Source organism: Nothobranchius furzeri, chromosome 11 (genome assembly GCF_043380555.1).
Source record: "Nothobranchius furzeri strain GRZ-AD chromosome 11, NfurGRZ-RIMD1, whole genome shotgun sequence".
Taxonomy (NCBI): domain Eukaryota; kingdom Metazoa; phylum Chordata; class Actinopteri; order Cyprinodontiformes; family Nothobranchiidae; genus Nothobranchius; species Nothobranchius furzeri.
The window spans coordinates 67,657,665-67,677,559 of NC_091751.1; the positions used below are offsets into that span (position 1 = coordinate 67,657,665).

Sequence of the window (19,895 nt, forward strand, 5' to 3'; positions counted from 1 at the left end):
TTTCCTGACTTTATCACAACATGAAATAAAAACCTTCTCAGAGGCTGACCTGTCTGAGTCCGCCTGTGTGATGTCGATGCGAGGCAGGGACACAATGGGCAGGCTCGTTGGTCGGGACCGAGTCACGGGGTCCTCCTCCGGCGTCAGAGGCCTACCCCGGTCTCTCTCCGTCTCTGCTTGTCGCCATGACAACGGAGGCAGCTGCAGGTTGCCAGAGAACCGCCGGTGAACTTTGCACGCCTCCACCCCGAGGGTGCAGCCTGAGGAAAACTGTCCCACAAGAGGATCCGGATTCTCCTGGAACACAAGAGTTTTCAGTCGAGCATCAAACCAGGTGCATCACTTTGGCTTCTGGTGCTCCACGGCCCTTCGCGAATGACACACTGATAAAAATAACACAAAAAGGTAAGTAACAAGATAAAACTTCTGAATAAATGAACAACAATCTTCCCTAAAAAAACAACAAAAGGGAAAAACAACTAAAAGTATGAAGAAAAATCTCCTTTCACCTTTTCGGGGACACTCCCTCCCTGCGCACAAACCTGGCCTCACTTTTCTTTTTACAGGAGAAGAATGGACTTGACACCTGAAACCCCAGCTGACATTTTCATGAATCTGTGCTGAATATAAATTGTGTTTAATGTGAGCGTCTAAGTGAGGAGCCCAGAGGGCAGGAGCGAAACGACGGGCTGCAAACAGCCGAAGCAACAGAAGTGGGCTGGCACCGCTCGTTTCCTCCGTGTGATGAAGGAGGAAATGAAACACGCCAAAAAGTTTCAAATGTGGTCGGGTGACGAGATGGGAGGCTTGATGAGGAGGATGGAAAGAGAGGGAGGAATTCCTGGAATCTGTGCATGTGTGTGTGTGTGTGTGTGTGTGTGTGTGTATGTGTGTGTGTGTGTGAGTTAACAAGACGAGAACAAAAATACAGCGATGAGAGAAAGTGAGAGTGTGAAAAGAACAAAGAGTGAAGCTGCAGGCTGTCGTTGCTGTGATCAGGTCTGACAGACGAACATTATTCAACATGATCGAGTCAAACTGGAACAGAAAAGATAAAAACAGAGCTGGTGAGGGAAGAAACTCTGAGAAAATCTCAGAAATCATAACATCACAGGTGAAAAAAACGTGTTTTTTAAATATGAGGTAAAACCAAAAAATTGATAAAAATCATCTCATTTCAATCATGCTGTAAATGATTTAATTCATAAAAATGTTTTAATTAGTACATTTGCAAGAATGAAAAGTCATTTGATTAAAGGTCATTTATTATGACAATACACTAATGACTTTATTTAAAGGGACTTTATCATTTTGTGACAACTGTTCAGGAAAACCAGAGGAGCTGTTAGTGATTTCAGCAAAATCTGTAGTCCCTTCAGACTTTTCTGTCTTTAAAGGGACTTTATGGAGTTTTGAATTTTTATGCTCGCAATTGCCCCCTCAGGCCAAAAGCATAACGGCAGCTTCAATAGTAGGCTTGTGCACGAGGCGCGCATGCTGTACGTGCACACTCCTTAATGAAAATAACAGCTGAGACAGTCAGCTGTGAGAGACAGAATGTAAAAATAAATCCATGAATTCACATGGCAGGATTTTTAAAGAATTTATTTGTAAATCAGGGTGGAAAATAAGTATTTGGTCAATAACAAAAATTCTACTCAATACTTTGTAACATAACCTTTGTTGGCAACAACAGACGTCAAATGATTACTATAGGTCTTTACCAGGTTTGCACACACAGTAGCTGGTATTTTGGCCCATTCCTCCATGCAGATCTTCTCGAGAGCAGTGATGTTTTGGGGCTGTCGCCGAGCAACACGGACTTTCATCTCCCTCCACAGATTTTCTATGGGGTTGAGGTCTGGAGACTGGCTAGGCCACTCCAGGACTTTCAAATGCTTCTTACGGAGCCACTCCTTTGTTGCCCGGGCGGTGTGTTTGGGATCATTGTCGTGTTGGAAGACCCAGCCATGTTTCATCTTCAAAGCTCTCACTGATGGAAGGAGGTTTTGGCTCAGAATCTCACGATACATGGCCCCATTCATTCTGTCCTTAACACGGATCAGTCGTCCTGTCCCCTTAGCAGAAAAACAGCCCCAAAGCATGATGTTCCCACCCCCATGCTTCACAGTAGGTATGGTGTTCTTGGGATGCAACTCAGTATTCTTCCTCCTCCAAACACGACGAGGTCACCATCAGTAATACACTACAATGATTCCCTGCCATTGTAGTGTATTACTGATGGTGACCTTTGTTACTGTGGTCCCAGCTCTCTGCAGGTCATTCACCAGATCCCCCCATGTGGTTCTGGGATTCTTGCTCACCGTTCTCATGATCATTTTGACCCCACGGGATGAGATCTTGCGTGGAGCCCCAGATCGAGGGAGATTATCAGTGGTCTTGTATGTCTTCCATTTTCTGATAATTGCTCCCACAGTTGATTTTTTCACACCAAGCTGCTTGCCTATTGTAGATTCACTCTTCCCAGTCTGGTACAGGTCTACAATTCTTTTCCTGGTGTCCTTCGAAAGCTCTTTGGTCTTGGCCATAGTGGAGTTTGGAGTCTGACTGTTTGAGGCTGTGGACAGGTGTCTTTTATACAGATAATGAGTTCAAACAGGTGCCATTAATACAGGTAACGAGTGGAGGACAGAAAAGCTTCTTAAAGAAGACGTCACAAGTCTGTGAGAGCCAGAGATTTTCCTTGTTTGAAGAGACCAAATACTTATTTTCCACCCTGATTTACAAATAAATTCTTTAAAAATCCTGCCATGTGAATTCATGGATTTTTTTTCACATTCTGTCTCTCACAGTTGAAGAGTACCTATGATGAAAATTACTGACCTCTGTCATCATTTTAAGTGGGAGAACTTGCACAATATGTGGCTGACTAAATACTTTTTTGCCCCACTGTAAAAGGGAGATCTGCACCACAAAAAAGATTAACTCTAAACCAAAACGTAACAGCTTATCCAAATGCAAGAAGCTGTTAGCGAAAATGCTAACAGTAGCTTTACCAACGTTAAATTCAAGTTACCAAGTTTAAATAAACCAAAACACCCAGCAGCAAACAGACCAGCACAGAGGAGACTGCTACCACCAAAACAGCTCCCCTAATGTCTGAAAGAAGCTCCTTTATGAAGGGAGAAACGCTCCCGGTGAATTTCTACATCTGCGCTAGAGACGAAGCAGTGCATCTGACCCTGGAAGTTGTTGTCCGTTGCCGGGAGACGAAGGCGGGCAAAACAGGAAAGGAATCTAGTAGCGGACGGACATTGTTCTGGGTCTTCGGTATTTGGCGGTATTTGTTAGTGAAGGCGGAGAAGAGGGCGAACTAGAGGAAAAACAGGCAGATTCCTCCTCTATTTACAAACTCCTGGTGATGCAACAAGTGGGCGCGGTGCGTCGACTACCGGATCTGACGTCGACAAATTTTTAGAATCGAGCCGTCAACGTCATCGAGGCTTCGCTACAGCCCTAATTGGGACAGATTAATTTACGCCATTATTGGGATTTTGAGAGGGGTTGAGGACCAACGGAACTTTAAGACAGAGAGGAAATTATCTCTGTCTGACCCCAAAACAATTTCTAATCTGAATCTGGTGCCCTTGAGCCTGTGAGGCTGCAACGAATACCCCCCCCCCCCTAAAAAAATGTTGAATTCTGCCGTCGCTATGGCAACTCTGTCTCCCTATCCCATCTTGGGCGGGACTGCGGGCTGTGAAGGCTGCCGAATCACTCCAGGAGTCACTGTGCCCTCCAAACCTCAAAGACCTCCCTCCCTTGTCCAGACTGAGGTGACGTGTGCTGCTTATCGTGGCTGCATGCACTGACGTGTGGGGAGTCCCAAACCCACCACCTCACCTAGTGGACACTTTTGTTGTGTAATGTCTGAAGTCTGTTGCATTTGTGTTTGAGGTGTTTTTTGCAGAGCAAAGCTGCCTTCCCTGTGGAGGGTAACTCTGAAGTACCTTTTTTTCCTCCACCTGACCCAATCATGTAAACCCCTCTGATCTCTATTAAGGTAGCGCGACTCAGGGATGTGAATGACCACGGTCACCAATTCTTGTCATGTGTCTTTGCTTATGTATGTATGTCTGATCTCTGAATTGTGTGTACTGAAACTAATTTCCCTCTGGAATTAATAAAGTATCTTTGAATTTGAATTGAATTTGAATAACCAGTGACCCTGCCCTCTAGCCAATCAGTGGCCACAGATACAATGCTGGCCTGCTCAGCCTTGCCAGTCTTGACCTGGCTGCACACTGAAAGCATCAGCGGCGTGGAACGGTTTACTCGCGACAATCTCTGCACTCGAAGTGCACACCGGGAGAGTCTCAGCAGCAAAGCGGCTTCTCTGCCGTGCTCCTCGTTCGACTCGTGAAATCACAAGATCTCGTGAAACTTCAAAGGTTATGGTTTGTTTATGCAGTCCGCCATTAAACCAAAATGAAGGAAACCACATTGATATCGCTGTTTGATGTCATAAATGATGTTGTCCCAGGAAGACAGCCGTGAAAAACACACCGCTGCACTTCTGGAACGATGCTGTGCATTAATAAGCTGCTGGGTCACACGTAAACTTCATTTGGAATTGCATCGCTGCAATACTTTTACTTAGAAAATTACTGGGGATTTTACACTGAAACCGTGTGTGATTTCCTGTCTAGTTCCATGTTAGCTGCAGAAATTGACGCATCCCAGAAGCGGCTCGTGGCTAGGGATGGGTACCGAATTTGGTACTTTTTAAGGTACCGACTGAATTCCATGGTACCGACTGACGATTCACGTCATTTCAAACGGTGCCTCATTTCGGTACCCGTCCTTCATAACGAGAACTTGCCTAGACAGCTGCGCATGCGCAAGAGCGTTTTGTCGTCGGTCGCTGCGAGCGAGTTGTAAACAGAGCAGCATGGTAGAAAGAACGCACGCTAAAGCTTGGGTCCACTTCACTAAATGTGATGGGTAACTGGGTGATGATGAAACCAGCGACAATGATCTAAGTGAGACATCCTCATCTTAATCTGCTCCGGTAGGTAAATATAATTAGCTTGATATGTTAGCTTCCGTTTCGCTAATGGTGCGTTCGCTTTCTCCTCGGAACTCCGAATTCCCGACTAGAAGAACGCGCTCTAAAGTTTGGCTTCACTTTACTAAATGCGACGGGTGATTGGGTGAAGATGAAACCAGTGACAACGATCTAAGTGTGAGGCATCATCGTTTTAATCTGCTCCAGCAGTTAAATAAACTGTTTAAGATAACGTTAGCTTGATATGTTAGCTTCCATTGCCACCATTGTTATCAGCTAATGGTGCGTTCGCTTTCTCCTCGGAAATTCTAACTTCCCAGTAGGAAAAATCAAATGAAAAAAGACGGCAAAAGGAATGAAGATACACAGTAAATTTAGTTCACAGTAAAGATGTTTGCTTCAGTTTAATTATCAGCTTATAAAACTACAAGGACGATGTTAAAATACAAACAGTTGTATGTTATTTATCGTCATATTGATCAAATATTGTTATACATTGAGAAAAATATATATTTAATTATAAAAGAGAATTAAAATAATAAACACTCAAAAGTATCTAAAATTGGTACCGTTAAGTACCGGTATCGATTCGTAGGTACCGGGAATTAGTACCGAATCGATTCAAATGTCAAAGGTACCCATCCCTACTCGTGGCAGAATCTTATTAGAACTCTATCTTTAGCGGCACAGCGCATCACTTCTGGGACGATTCTGAAAACTGCCGTTATTTTGTGACAGTCGATAGACTATAATGAATTCTGTTTGAAGCAGTGATGCTCAGCTGTCGTTTCGCGCCTCTGATGCTTTCAGTGTGCAGTGGTTAGACTTGGAACCTCAACGAAGCAGGGACAAAAAAATTTGGAAAAAGTAGACCCTGTGCTTGGAAAAGGTGATTGAGCTGAGCCGCACTAATCCGAGTTTCTCTGAGTAGTGCCCTTGGAAAACCAGCTTAACAGAAGAAGTGTCTTATTGACACTATTCAGAAAACACAATCAGTCTAGTTTATCATTCCTTTCTCTCTCAGGCATATCCTTCTTGTACCTGAGAGCATAAGACTGACCTCAGATCTGTTTATGCATTCACAATCCATCTAAACTGTTCCTCATCAATAACTCGGTGAAATTGTTGTTTGTCTGCAAAATTACATTTTCTTCTTAACTGCATCTGATTCTGGAGTAATTCTTATTCCTCCAGCACTTCCTGTACCTCCACTACATCTAAAAGGCACTGTGAATATTAAATCCATCAAAGAGTACATTCACTTTGTATTTGTCTGCTTAAGCCAAGTGCCAGCTTATGTATAATACATATAATTTACAGTACAACGTCAGATCTCTGACCTGTGAGCCAGAACACTGTCAAAAACATAGATGAAAGGGAAAACAATCAAGTCTCAAAGGCAGATAGTGGAGATGCGGAGTCGGGGAGAGCTGAAGTGCCTTTTCCATGATGATGAAAGGGTTTTCTTGGCAGCAAAGCTTCAAAAGTCCTGTGTTCTCTAGAGAACTTCTAAAAAGCCTTTTTAAACACAGTAACTGTAAATGAGACAGGTATAAGACTGAATTATTGAGTCTTGCAGTCAAAAAAAGAAGAAAAAAAGCTCTTCTTTTATTATTTAGGAGCATTAGACTCTCAAAGAAAGGAGGGAAAAGACACTAAAGCAGGTGGTTTGGTGTAGAGCAGGTTCAGTTCGAACCTGAGCGGAACAGAAGCAGCTACTTATTACTTTAAATATACACTAACTTGGTATTGTATTGTGTTAGAAATGTGTTTTGATAACTGTGTGGATGATATGACAGAAAAAAATCAGTGTGTTTGAACATGAAGGAACACTGATGTTCTTAAACATTATAACAAACACACAATGTCACAAACTCACCAAAGGGATTAGGATTTTTTTGATAGGTGCACATAAGGATTGCTCTCCATCTAACTCCTAAATCCCTGAGAAAGGGATACGTGTGTATCAGACTGCGCTGTGTCTCTGTGATGGAGAAGTTTCCTCACATTACGATGAGTCATGCTGCATTTATAGCAAAGCTTGCTCAAGTTCATGTAAACTACTACAAGAGATAAAAGTATCGGAAAGACTTGCAGTGTTGTCAAGATGCCTTCGACATTAAAGGCGTACGATCTTCTGGGAGCAGATTGTATCTGTGTTTCATGAGCATGAGCATGAGCATGAGCATGAGCATGAGCATGAGAGAGAGAGAGAGAGAGAGAGAGAGAGAGAGAGAGAGAGAGAGAGAGAGAGAGAGAGAGAGAGAGAGAGAGAGAGAGAGAGAGAGAGAGAGAGAGAGAGAGAGAGAGAGAGAGAGAGAGAGAGAGAGAGAGAGAGAGAGAGAGAGAGAGAGAGAGAGAGAGAGAGAGAGAGAGAGAGAGAGAGAGAGAGAGAGGGAGTCAACCTGCTACTGTCACAAAAACAGGGCAGGCGTGTCAGGAAAAGATTAAATAATCTCACAGATTTTTTAAACGTATCTTGCAGTGGCTGGCTCCGTGTTTTTGTCCGAGCTGCTGCAGCAAACTAGGAGTATTAGTGGCAAACTAGGACTTAATGGTGAATAGTGATTTATCTGTGGTGATTCCTTAAGGGAAAAGCCGAAAGAGACAGAAGTTTGCAGCATTGAACACAGCTCTGTTTTTTTGTGAAATGCTTAGTGGCTGTTTCTCTGCCTTCGCTGACCGGTTTAAACTACGTCTAAATGGCAGACCTTTAAGCTTGGTTTATGCTTGACGCATTCACTTTCCACGCGGTGATGCGGCTCGCGGATGGAACGCGCTTCACAACTCGCAGCGTTGATGGTTCATGCGGCTCGTCTCTGCGGTGAGCCAATATTCTCCCAAACTGTAGGGGGCAGCATGGAGCTCTACGGCATGCATCCAACACTACACCGTAGTAGAAGTAGAAATTACTGTTTACATCATGCATTCCAGCATTTTTAACAGCGTCCTCGTCTTTTCCGACAGTGCGAGCTATTTCTCTCCAAGAATTATTAACAACATGTTGATCACGGTGATCTCTGAGAGCTGAATCATACAAATGTCTGTATTTACGATAGGGCTGTAGCGAAGCCTCGACGAAGTCGACGGCTCGATTCTAAAAATTTGTCGACGTCAGATCCGGAAGTCGACGCACCGCGCCCACTTGTTGCATCCCCAGGAGTTTGTAAATAGAGGAGGAATCTGCCTGTTTTTCCTCTAGTTCGCCCTCTTCTCCGCCTTCACTAACATCTCCACCAAATACCGAAGACCCGGAACAACGTCCGTCCACTACTAGATTATTTTCCTGTTTTGCCCGCCTTCGTCTCCCGGCAACGGACAACAACTTCCGGGGTCAGATGCGCTGCTTCGTGTCTATCGCAGATGTAGAAAATCACCGGGAGCGCTTCTCCCTTCATTAAGGAGCTTCTTTCAGACATGAGGAGAGCTGTTTTGGTGGTAGCAGTCTCTCCTCCATGCTGGTCTGTTTGCTGCTGGGTGTTTTTGGTTTATTTAAACTTGGTAACTTTAACTTAATGTTGGTAAAGCTACTGTTAGCATCTTCGCTAACAGCTTCTTGCGTTGGGATAAGCCGTTACGTTTTGGTTTAGAGTTAATCTTTTTTGTGGTGTAGATCTCCCTTTTATTACATTTAGAGTGTTGTGGGTTTTCGGTTTAGTTTAAAATATCACCTGAGTTTGGTTTAACCCGTAAGACCACTCGCCTCACGCACATAAGTGACCAAAACAAAGCAGCATGGAGACACTCCATCTTCTACCACCTCTCAGGCAGCAGCCTGCACTCCCAAGTTCTTCATGTCACCAGAACATAACCAACCAACACAATAAAAGCAGTGTTATACAAAATGGAAGGCCTGTAGTGTTTATTCTCTTACAGTAAGAATTTATCAATTTTTTGAGGAATTTATTTGAGATTTTCTGGTTTTTGTTAATTGTGCAATAGAAAAATAATCATTAGATTAATTTTCTAAATAGTCATTAGAATAGTCGACTATTCGATAAAATAATCGTCAGAATAATCGTTTTAAAAATAATCGTTTACCCCCAGCCCTAATTTACGAACCTCTGCCATACTAGCTCTTGCCGGTCCGCCATGTTTTTCCGCGTCCGTCCGTCCGCGTGGTTAGAAATTTTCCGAGGTGCGCGTTGCGGAAATTTTGAGCCGTGCGGAGGCGCGGTGGAGGGGCGTGGTTGTTAAAATGACGCAATTTCGCCGCGCGGAGCCGTGCGAACCTCGCGGACGCGTCAAGCATAAACCAAGCTTTACACTCTCCTGAGGTGACACATCAGCTCTGCATTAGCGTGTTAGCTAACAGCTACATGTTTCATGTCTGAACCCCCCCCCCCCCCCCGCATAAAATGTGTCGATGTTGTTTTGTTTTGTTTGTCCAAGAAAAAAAGTGACTGATGAAGTGGAAATTAAAACTAAGCCATTTACCCCTACTGCACACTGGAAGCATTGGCGGCACAGAATGGCAGCGGAAAGCTTTACGCGCAACAATCGCTGCACTCCAGTGCACCCCTGGTGGGTCTCTGCTGTGCGCCTCGCTCGACTCGCAAGATCACAAAATCCCTCGATTTTATGCTGTCCGCCATTCAATCCAAGAGAAGGAAGTCACATTTGATATCGCTGTTTGATGTCAAATATGGTGTTGCTCCTCTCCACTGCCAGGATAAAGCCATGAAAAACACACTGTTGTACTTCTTGAAAGGTGCAGCGAGTAAATAAGCCGTTAGGTCATTTGTATTGACGTAATCTACATAGATATGAAATAACATCGCTGCAATAGACTTTTATTTTAAAAATTACCGGGGATTTAACACTGAAACTATGTGTGATTTCCTGTCTAGCCATATGTTAACTACAGATATTGTCTTGTCCCAGAAGCGGCTCGCAGCAAATATAGAACCCAATCTAGCGGTGTGGCGAGCCGCTTCTGGGAAAAATAGCCGTGTCGGCCATTTTGAATCACCCCCATAGACTCTAATGGATTCTATTTGAAGCAGTGACGTTCTGCTAGCGTTCCATGACGCTGATGCTTCCAGTGTGCAGTAGGCTTTATACCGTTAGTCATGTTTAATGTGAGTGTCTAAGTCTAATCTCAGGATGAATTTAAAAGGTCATATTTACTGTTTTATAAGGTTATATCCGATCATTTCCCCCCAATTCTGATCATTTGAAAATCACGTGACCAGGTACGATTTCCAATCATGTAATCGGATCAGAGCATCCCTAGACTTTATTTTTTTTTTTTATTAACTAGGATTAAAGGGAAAATAACAACCAGGAGCATGTTTACGTTGTGGCGAACCCTAACCCTAACCCATTATAATAAACATTTAATAAGGGGGCAGAAGGAGGCGAGTCACAGCAGGAGAACTTTCATCATCAGGATTTGGCACAGTCTCTGAGCTCCAGCTGGAATGTGTCAAAATAAAAGACCTGGCCTTCCTGTCCGGTCATAAACATGAAGGATGAAGAAGAGGAGCAGATGGGCCGCCCTGTCAGAACCATCTCCCTTTCCCTTTTATTACTCTGAATGTCTCCTGGTGCGTCTGCTCCCATCACTGTGCTCTGCTTCAACTCTCTGCCTCCATCTTTCTACATCACACACACACACACACACACACACACACACACACACACACACACACACACACACACACACACACACACACACACACACACACACACACACACACACACACACACACACACACACATAACAGAGATGCACACACAGCCTCCCTGACTGAAGCGCGTCCTACTGGATGGAGGTCTGTTGTGTACGGTACAGTCATCTGTTAATGAGTCACAAACTGTCGCTCAGCACCGTGCTGCCAGCGTGTTCCCCTGCAGGAGCTCAATGTGTCTTCACTTGGGAGAAGACTGAGGGGACAACATTAACACACACTGAGCCAGCTCTGGGCATGGAATTTCATAAGGTGTGTGTGTCAGGACTCTAAATGAAAGAATCATGCATGATGAAAGCATGGATGAATTTCTGTTTAAACAGATGGATATCCAACACTTACGTCACTTGGTGTACCCCCCTGAGCACTCCAGCTCCTCTTCAGCATGACGGATGCTCAAGGAGACTTTATTAGTCCAATCGCCTCTGTAAGGCTGCTCCTTCCTGCTCTAGGCAGCTTCACCAGTACCACTGCAGAGAGGTGCAACAGGATGGACATTATTAAAATAAGTTATTTATTAACAAACTTTCAGTAAAAACATATTTCTGGGGAAAATATAAAAGTTTAAATAAAAAAAGGGGGGGGGGGGAGAAAAACGAATGAGAAAAGGAAATACGAAGTCAGGAGAGGCAGAGATAAGGCTGAAGGAGAGATGCTAGATCTAACCTTATTGACTTTGTCCACAAAGAAAGACAGAAAGTTCTCACAGTCTGCAACAGAGTGGATGGAGGCTGTAGGAGAGGCAGGAGAGACGATGCTGCTGATGGTGTTAAACAGCACCTTCAGATTCTCTGGGCCACCAGGTTGGACAAATAGGAAACCCTCGCGTCTCTGACTGCAGAGTTAAAGGATGTCAGAAGATCCTTTAGGTGCAGCAGATGGACGTGAAGATGGGTTTTCTTCCACAAACGCTCAATTTTTCTGCATTGGCGCGTTAAGCTGCGAAGGCTGTCATTAAACCAGGGTGTAGGGTTCACTGCAGGAACTGATCTGGTTCTGACAGGACAGATGTTGTCCAGAATGGAGAGGCGGTGCTCGTTAAAATACGTTGTAAAGTAGTTAAAGAATCAGGGTTGATTTCTGAGGATAAAAGTGGAATAAAAGTGGCAGAAAATTTGCTAGCTGTGCTCTCATTAAACAATGAGAACTAACCAAGCGGCAGGCAGGAGGTGGGGACGCAGGAACTGAGGAAGATAAAGAAAATACAATGGTGATCTGAAATATAAACGTCCTCAGGACAAACACTGGCAGCATTTAGACATGGGGTAAAAACAAGGTCCTGAGTGTGCCCCCTGGTGTGTGTGCTGGGAAAAGCTGAAGGGAGTCCATGAGGCTGGAGAAGCTCCTGGCAAAGTGGTGTGAGGCATCATCAACGTGAATGTTAAAATCCCCAACGATCACCAGCCTGGACAGCTTCACAGTGGAGGATAGAAAAAACGGCTTGGCACAATGGCTTCTAGAGCTCCACAGTCCTTCTCAGATAACACACATTGGTTTGCCGTTCACATCTCCATCACATAACTTAACTTGATTCTACTCTGCTCTACAGGGTAAGGGATTTTTTTCCATTACAACTGAGAAACGGCTCTAGTGGATGGGCTTGTCATAGCAGAGTGGCGCTGTGAGTTCAAATGGTAGTGTGAGGGGTTTCGTCTGTGACCAAAACACAACACTGTCTGTGGTTTAATGTCAGACAACAGAGACCTGAAAAACCCATCCGCCAGCCAATCAGGGACCATCAGTCTCTGTTTTGTTTTAGGCCTGGCTTGGTATACCTAGAACATCAAAGCTGGTTCTTAAAAAGGGATGGCAACCCGGGACGTGTTACTAGTGGAAATCCATTGAAACCAAGCTGAACCTATTTGAGCCATGCTGAGTAGGTACTGGTGGAAAAGGTTAATTAGAAAAACAACTCTAAAATAAACTTTTTTTACACTTTTTGTTGTTAATTTTTTCAACTCATTCACTGCCAGCCGTTTCCTGATCAGAAAAGCCCTTCGCTGCCAGCGTTTTTGAAAGTTTTTACAGTTTTTTTAAGAGACACAGAAAGTTGCACGTTAGGATGATGTCAACGCCAAAACTACCAGAACAAAGAGTAGACTCATTTCTTACATCAGAAAGAATCCATGCGTTTCGAGCTTTATCCGTTCTTTCATAATCCGTTGCCGAATTGTGATCGGCAGAAGCTTTTCCGGTTCGCGCCTCACTTTTTTTTTACATCAGCGGCCCAAAACGACCTCCTAACACGTGGGTTTTCTGCTTCCTGATCAGGTGACGTACGCCGATGAAGATCGGCTTTAGAGCTGGGATGTTTGTTCTCAAGGTGCGGGGGCTCGTTTCGACGCCCACACAGTAACAAAATGCAAATGATGACTTTAGTCGTCATTGGCAGTGGATGAGTTAACATTAATAAGAAAAGAAAAGCAACAAAATAGAGTATATGGTACAGACATGACATTCAAATCCAAATAAATTCAGGAGCCAATTAACAAATCAGGTTCAGGGCTTCCAGATAGGCCAACAAAAGTCCCGTCTTGCACAGTTCAATCCTTTTGTAAGTTCAATGGTGACTAGGATTGTCACGGTAACCGGTGTAGCGGTAAACCATGGTAAAAAAGTTGACAAGAATAATAACCGTCTTGTTTTTTAAAACATATATCATCTCGGTGGATTACCATGGCTGCGGTGTAGGTGCGGTGACCCTTACCAGCCACCGTATCATCTGCTGAAGTTGCCGGCGGCACATGCACACTTTGTTGTTTACAACCAAAACTTTCTTGAAGCTAAAGCTGAAATAATGGCCAAAGGAGGAGACGGCAGCGCTCAGGACATTTATTATCCCTCAAAGAAGACAAAGTGGGAAGTACGGGCATCTTTTGGATATTTGAAGAATGCCGAGGGACAGTTGATAGAAGACGGCTATCCTGTTTGCAGCACGTGCAGAAAAAGTGTCTGTGAAAGGCAGCAACGCTTCAAATCTCATGACACATCTGCGTGATCATCACCCACAACTCTACAGTCAACGCAAGGCAAACTAACGTTAGCGTTTTAGCTAAAATGCGTGATCCGAGGATTTGGGTTGAGGGAGAATGCAAAGAGTGGCTATATAAAGCAGCCGCAGCGCCGCTACCTGCATATAAACCGTGTCGCGGACACCGCCATGTTGAAATGACGCTATGCATTACGGGGCTCCCAGGGGCCGATAAGAGTTGGTCTCTCTCCGAGAATAATTATGAATTTAACAACGATTACTGCCTGATGACATTTTCCCACATCTGCAAAGCTCACTGGAAGGACACAAACCGAGGACAATATTTTCCTGATATAGGGTTTATTACTCAAGTAAGGGTAAAAAAGTATCTGATTAGAAGGCTACTTGAGTACTGAGTATCACCTGATCTAATATTTTTAAAATGATGACATCAAACAGACAAAAAATAAGAAGTTATGGGCAAATATTGGTATTTTAAAGACTAAAGGGGAAAAATGTAAACAAATAAACAACATAATTACAAAATAACACATTTTAGGATAAATTTAGACACAAACTGAGGACAACATTTTCCTGATATACAGGGTTTATTTAGTTGTCAGAAAATGTAACACGTTTAAAAAAAAACGCGATAATACCGAAAACCCGAATAATGTTGGTCACAATAACCGTGAGGTTACATTTTCACACCGTGACAACCCTAATGGTGACATGTGTTTTTAGTTCATTTTATAGCGTCCAAAAACAATAAAGAGTGTAACCAAATGTGAAAAGGCCTTCAGAGAGCCTCCATCCTGCAGGTAGTGGAAGTTGAGGAATTCTTTACAAGATTCACACAGGCGAGAGAGGTGTCACCACGTCATGGTGTTTAAATAAAGCAGCTTGTGTGTAATATGCATCACAGGACCATAACATGTTTAGTTAGTTCACGTGTTTTCGTTCTTCTCCCATGAATGGAAATAATTTAGACTCAAGACAGGGACAGCAACGCATTTGTCCCGCTGTGTCTTCTATTTCCCGTCAGGATAGAGGAATATTTAACCCAACAGAGCGAGCCGGTCTGATTAGCAAAGTTAGGAAGCGAACACACTAATGGCATCATGAAACTAAGTTCTCTGACTTTTCCTTTAATGAAGACTACTTTAAACCAGTTCTAAAACGGAGTCAGTAAGAACGTAGAGCTGCCATTAAACATGCCTGTATTTGGGGTGTAAAGCACACACTAATGAAGTGCTTCAGTAATAAAAGAGCTGCATCTCTGAACTCATCAGTAACAGAACCACAGAAGGTGGAAAATAACCTCGAGGCAGAAAAATCAATGGGACAGAATCACGTCAATACTTCCTGCGTCAGTATCGACCTGCTCTGTGACCCACCCACATTAGTCCATTTGGCCGGCGCCGTGTCTATGTGCTGGGCCACTGGTTACACTGATGCTGCTGCTGTTCAGCTACTAAACATCATTTCCCAGAAGCTCTCTGTGCCACCGCCCCCACCCCCTCATCTACTCAGTCGACTTGTTTCCCCTAAACTTGGAGCAAGGCCACATGACGTCATTGCACAAGTTGTTTTATTCTCTGAGCCTGCATTAGAGGGGAGCACCACTCTGGTCTGCACAGAAACGCAAAAAGCTCTTTTAAACGGCTGCTTGGCTCTTAATTAAAGCGGGAAAGACTAAAGTAGCTACAGAGGTCAGGAAACTTTCATTTAGTGGTTATTGTGTAATAAAATCAGCGTTCCTCCACCGCATGATTGTGTATTGATTCACTTTGTGTGCACTAGCAGGAGCTGCAAGTAGCTCTACAGAAAGATGTTTCACTATAAAGAGAGAAAGAGAGCGTGTGTGTGCGTGCGCGCGTGGCGGGGGGTTAACACAACACACCGAAATTGTATAAAAAATTGAATCAGCTAAAAAATAAAGTTAGTCTACGAGCTTTTGAGTAAATGTCAAATGATCATTGAAACCAAATAACACGCAGGTCATTTGAAGCACTGGACGAGGAGCAGGAAATCCGATCTAATGCTGCGTATTTCCAGGAGAAATAAATAAGATCCTACAGAATTCCAAGAGCGAATAATTAAGAAGAAAAATGTACCTAAAAACTAAAGTTCAGCTGTTACATTTGTAATGTGCAGCAAAGGGAATTCACCAAGAATCACTGAAATTTGAATATTATAGAGATTTTTACATGTATTTATGATACGCTTTTATCTAAAGTTTGTCGTCACTGATGGGTGGGTTGGTTAGGACAGAGTCTGAAACAAGGACAAGAGGTTAAATGTCTTTTACAGTCCCAAGTCTTCCAGGGTAAGTGGTGTTTTCCGAGGAAGTGTGTGTCCCCGTCTCTAGATGCTGATTTTAGGAACTGGCCTTAAACCTCTCAGGCTCAAAATAAGTTTTGATAAAAGGACGAACAACTAAGTCCTTCAGGGGTACGTCTGAGTTAAAGAAATACTCATGAAATACGAATGTGGAGTAACCAGGTAGGTAGGTTTTAACTGTTGCAAGTCTGCAACGCCTGCCCCCAGAGGGTTAAAGAGAACCGTTTTTCTGTAGTAATCAAAGAACAGCCCAAACAAGCTCTGACCAGTTTACACCAAGGACAACACAAAGAGCTCTGAGATCCTTAAACGTTCAATTATTATAGGTGAAACGTACTGGAACAGCAGGTTTAGGGTGCTGTTATTAAGTCAAGTTACTGCTTATAAATGTGGGGATTTATAACATTATGAACCTTATCCATGTCACTAGGGTGACAGGACAAGCTATAAAGTAGGGATGCACCGATACGATACCGGTATCGGTAACAGTTAACCAATACCAGGAACCAATACCAATGCAGTTGCTTCACTGTAACTTTTCATTTCTGTTCACCTAATATTTCAGTTTTGTGATGATTTCCATTCATATATTTTACTTTTTATCTACCTCACAGTCTTTTCCTGTTGAAAGCAGAGAAGAAAATAAAATCTGTATTCCAAATCATTGCATTTTTTTTTTTGAGTGGTAGAAGTATCGGTAGGGCTGCTCGATTATGGCAAAAACAATAATCACGATTTTTGTGACTGAAATTGAGATCTCGATTATTTAGGACGATTTTTCAATTTATGTCATTTTTATTTGTTTTTATTCAGTCATAAAATTGCTCCGGGCACAATCAGGACAAAAATAAATAAGAAACAAGATGATCACTAAAATAACTCCTGATTCCCAGTATAAAAAGACCAATATACTTACAGCTCATAGTTTATGACCCAAGGGCTATAGACCTTGGTTTAACTCATTTAAGTCTAACCAGTACAGACCCAAATACCAATATCTTGCAAATACTGACAGCAAGAATTATACAGTGGCATTTATAACAAATAAATGCAAATAAATTTATGTTCCAAAATGTTGCATAACATTTATTGAGTCGTGTCAAGGTGCTGTAGGAGCGTGCACTAGCACCGTGTCCTCAGAGAGATTCGTTATTATTTATCAGCGTAAGGAACTTATTTCTATCTATTTCTACCTTATTTATAAACTATTTATTTACAAGTCCATCAGTTAATGTAATACTTGTCCCAACCACAGCTGCACCCCCCACCCCCCAACCCGGTCTCACAGCAATCAGGGACAAGCTGCACGTGTGTTTAGCACGCCGCACATTTAGCCGTTTTTAGCGGTTCAGGAGCCCGCAGGTGCGGTGTGTGTCACTCACTCTGGTTACTCCAACAGGGAGCCGGCTCCGAGAGCCGTTTCTTTAGCGACTGACACATCACTACATCATTCCCTTTCCTAATGTCCTGAAGAACGCTCCGGAGCGCAGGCGGAGTGTTTAGCTAACCTGCAGGAAATGTCGACGACAGTTGTCCAAAAAGTAGCTAAGGGTTGCCAGAGATGTTTCTGATGTGTTCGCTAGGTACTTTTAAGATTTAAAAAGTCAAGAAGGGGGTCTGAAAAGCTGTTGGAAATAGCGTCCAAGTCGCCAAGCTGGCAACACTGTGGGAGGAGTGCTTCATTTGCAACTCAGGGCAGCGCAAGTGGAAGGAGCAAATAATCGGCCTGTTTTGTTTTCATAATCGTTCAAAACTCAGATCGTAATTGTGATTAAAATTCGATTAATTGAGCAGCCCTAAGTATCGGTATTGGTAATCGGTATCGGCGAGTACTCAGATCCAAGTATTGGTATCGTATCGGTTTGGAAAAGAGTGGTATCGTTGCATCCCTACTTTAAAGCACCTTTGTTGTACTTTATTTTGGTATTTTATTAGTACACCAACAGCTAAAGCACGTTTAGGGCTACAATGGGGAAATAACTTCATTTTACAGTCATTGTGCAAATATTAAAGTAACAGTGATAGAAGCAGTTTAATAGATTTGCCACAGGTTTAGCAGCACGAGTCAATCTGATCGGACAAACGAACCCACACATATAAAACAAGCTTCCGCTGTTGTAAACCTGCATTAGATTATGACCCAAACATTGTTCTGATGACAAAACAACAACGTTTGCAACAGGAGAACTTTGTCTACATCAGAGGGCAGAGAGAACCGGTGCATCTAGTCCAAGTCCCACAGAGCCGAGACACATCGACGAGCTGTATAGAGAGTTAATGTTAAAGTGGCTAGACACCCATACAAGGGTACATTCATCTAAGAATAGACGTCAATTTGATCTATAAATCAGTTCCTACCCAAAGATGCCAGATTTAGGTAAAGGCAAACTACAAGAATAAGCTATAGAGCATCTCATTCACCGAACTTACCGAGCCCTGGTCCGTCCTGAAGAGATTTAATCCTAAAGCCTTCGAATGGCGTCACGGCTAAACGTGGAAGTGAGTAAAATGATCACAAGACCAGCCTGTCAGGTCCTGTTTGAACACATTTCTTCCCATTTCTGCCATTTAAAATAAAACCACTCCCACTCTAGTCAATAATGTGAACACACAGGTTTACACACCTCTGCTCTGCAAGGTATAAACCCTTGTTCCATCATAGGGACGTGTCCACTACTTCCGGACAAGAGAGGGTGTCTAGGAGGTTAAACAGATAGGAAATTAAATCCTGTTATGTCCTATTTTACCTTTCAGGATTCTCTGAGTACACATAAAATCTCATGAGCATTAAAATTAAAACCCAAGCAGCCAATAACACGTGATCACCCCACTCCCACCTGAAACGCAGATCTACAGTCTTCACGGGATCTTAGCCAATAACTTACATTTCTACTTTCCAGTTATATTTACATATCTGCATTCACATAATTTATGAGCTGTTTGGTGTCCACTTAATGTTAAATAGTTTTCGAGTATAGGCTACACTTACTCTTTCTGAACAGACTCTGTTTCAGGGTATCTGCAGGTTTGAGGGAGCCAAATTTAAGACTTTTTAAGACCTTTTTTAAGGCCACTTTGACCAAATTTAAGATATTTAAGCAGGGCAGCAGTAGCTCAGTAGTTGAGCGGGTTGTCCAGTAATCGGAAGGTTGCAGGTTCGATCCCGGCTCCGGACAGTTCTGCTGTTGAGTCCTTGGGCAAGACACTTAACCCACCTTGTCTGCTGGTGGTGGTCGGAGGGACCGGTGGCGCCTGTTCTCGGCAGCCTCGCCTCTGTCAGTGCGCCCCAGGGCAGCTGTGGCAACATCATGGCTCATCCCCACCAGTGTGTGGATGCGTGTGAATGGATGAATGATACACTGTAGTGTAAAGCGCTTTGGAGTCCTGACTCCGAGAGGCGCTATACAAGTGCGGGTCATTATCATTTAAGCTATAATTTCCAGCTGTTGCCTGGAACCGGTGCTAACCACGCCACGATCATGGGATTAGCCATCCAGTTACCATTAAACTTGCACTTCCCCATGGCGCAAGCTCCCACTAGCTTAACCAGCTAATGTGCTCATCTAAAAATAGCCCCCTTTCACAACCAACTGCATGTGTATGGTTCCGCTTACGCCAACAACGTACACAAAAAATGCTGAACACCAACTAGAAATTCACGAAAATTTTATAGAAATAAAAGAATCTTGTTTATTGGGTCTTTTAAGACCTCTGGAAACTGTATTTAAGGATTATTTGTCATTTTTAAGGATTTTTAAGGCCTTAAATTTGGAAAAGCTAATTTAAGGCTTTTTAAGACTTTTTAAGGACCCGCGGATACCCTGTGTTTAGAGAAATAGCTTTTAATGTACTAGAGGAC

General features: G+C 43.2%; 1 protein-coding gene across 2 annotated transcripts in view; it reads right to left on the reverse strand.

Moving 5' to 3' along the window:
- The window catches only part of LOC107384393 (3',5'-cyclic-AMP phosphodiesterase 4B), a 109,469-nt gene that overhangs the window by 64,450 nt on the left and 25,124 nt on the right, over window positions 1-19,895 (reverse strand). Inside the window, exons 1-3 of one of the 2 annotated variants that reach the window (XM_015957649.3) lie at window positions 11,389-15,593; window positions 11,065-11,192; window positions 50-297 (exon numbers count right to left, since the gene is read on the reverse strand). In XM_015957649.3, coding sequence (XP_015813135.1) covers window positions 50-297; window positions 11,065-11,109 — 293 coding nt within the window. In that variant the 5' untranslated portion in view covers window positions 11,110-11,192; window positions 11,389-15,593. Of the gene's footprint in view, window positions 1-49; window positions 298-11,064; window positions 11,193-11,388; window positions 15,594-19,895 lie in introns of those variants that run through there. The other variant, XM_015957646.3, reaches the window with a different exon arrangement.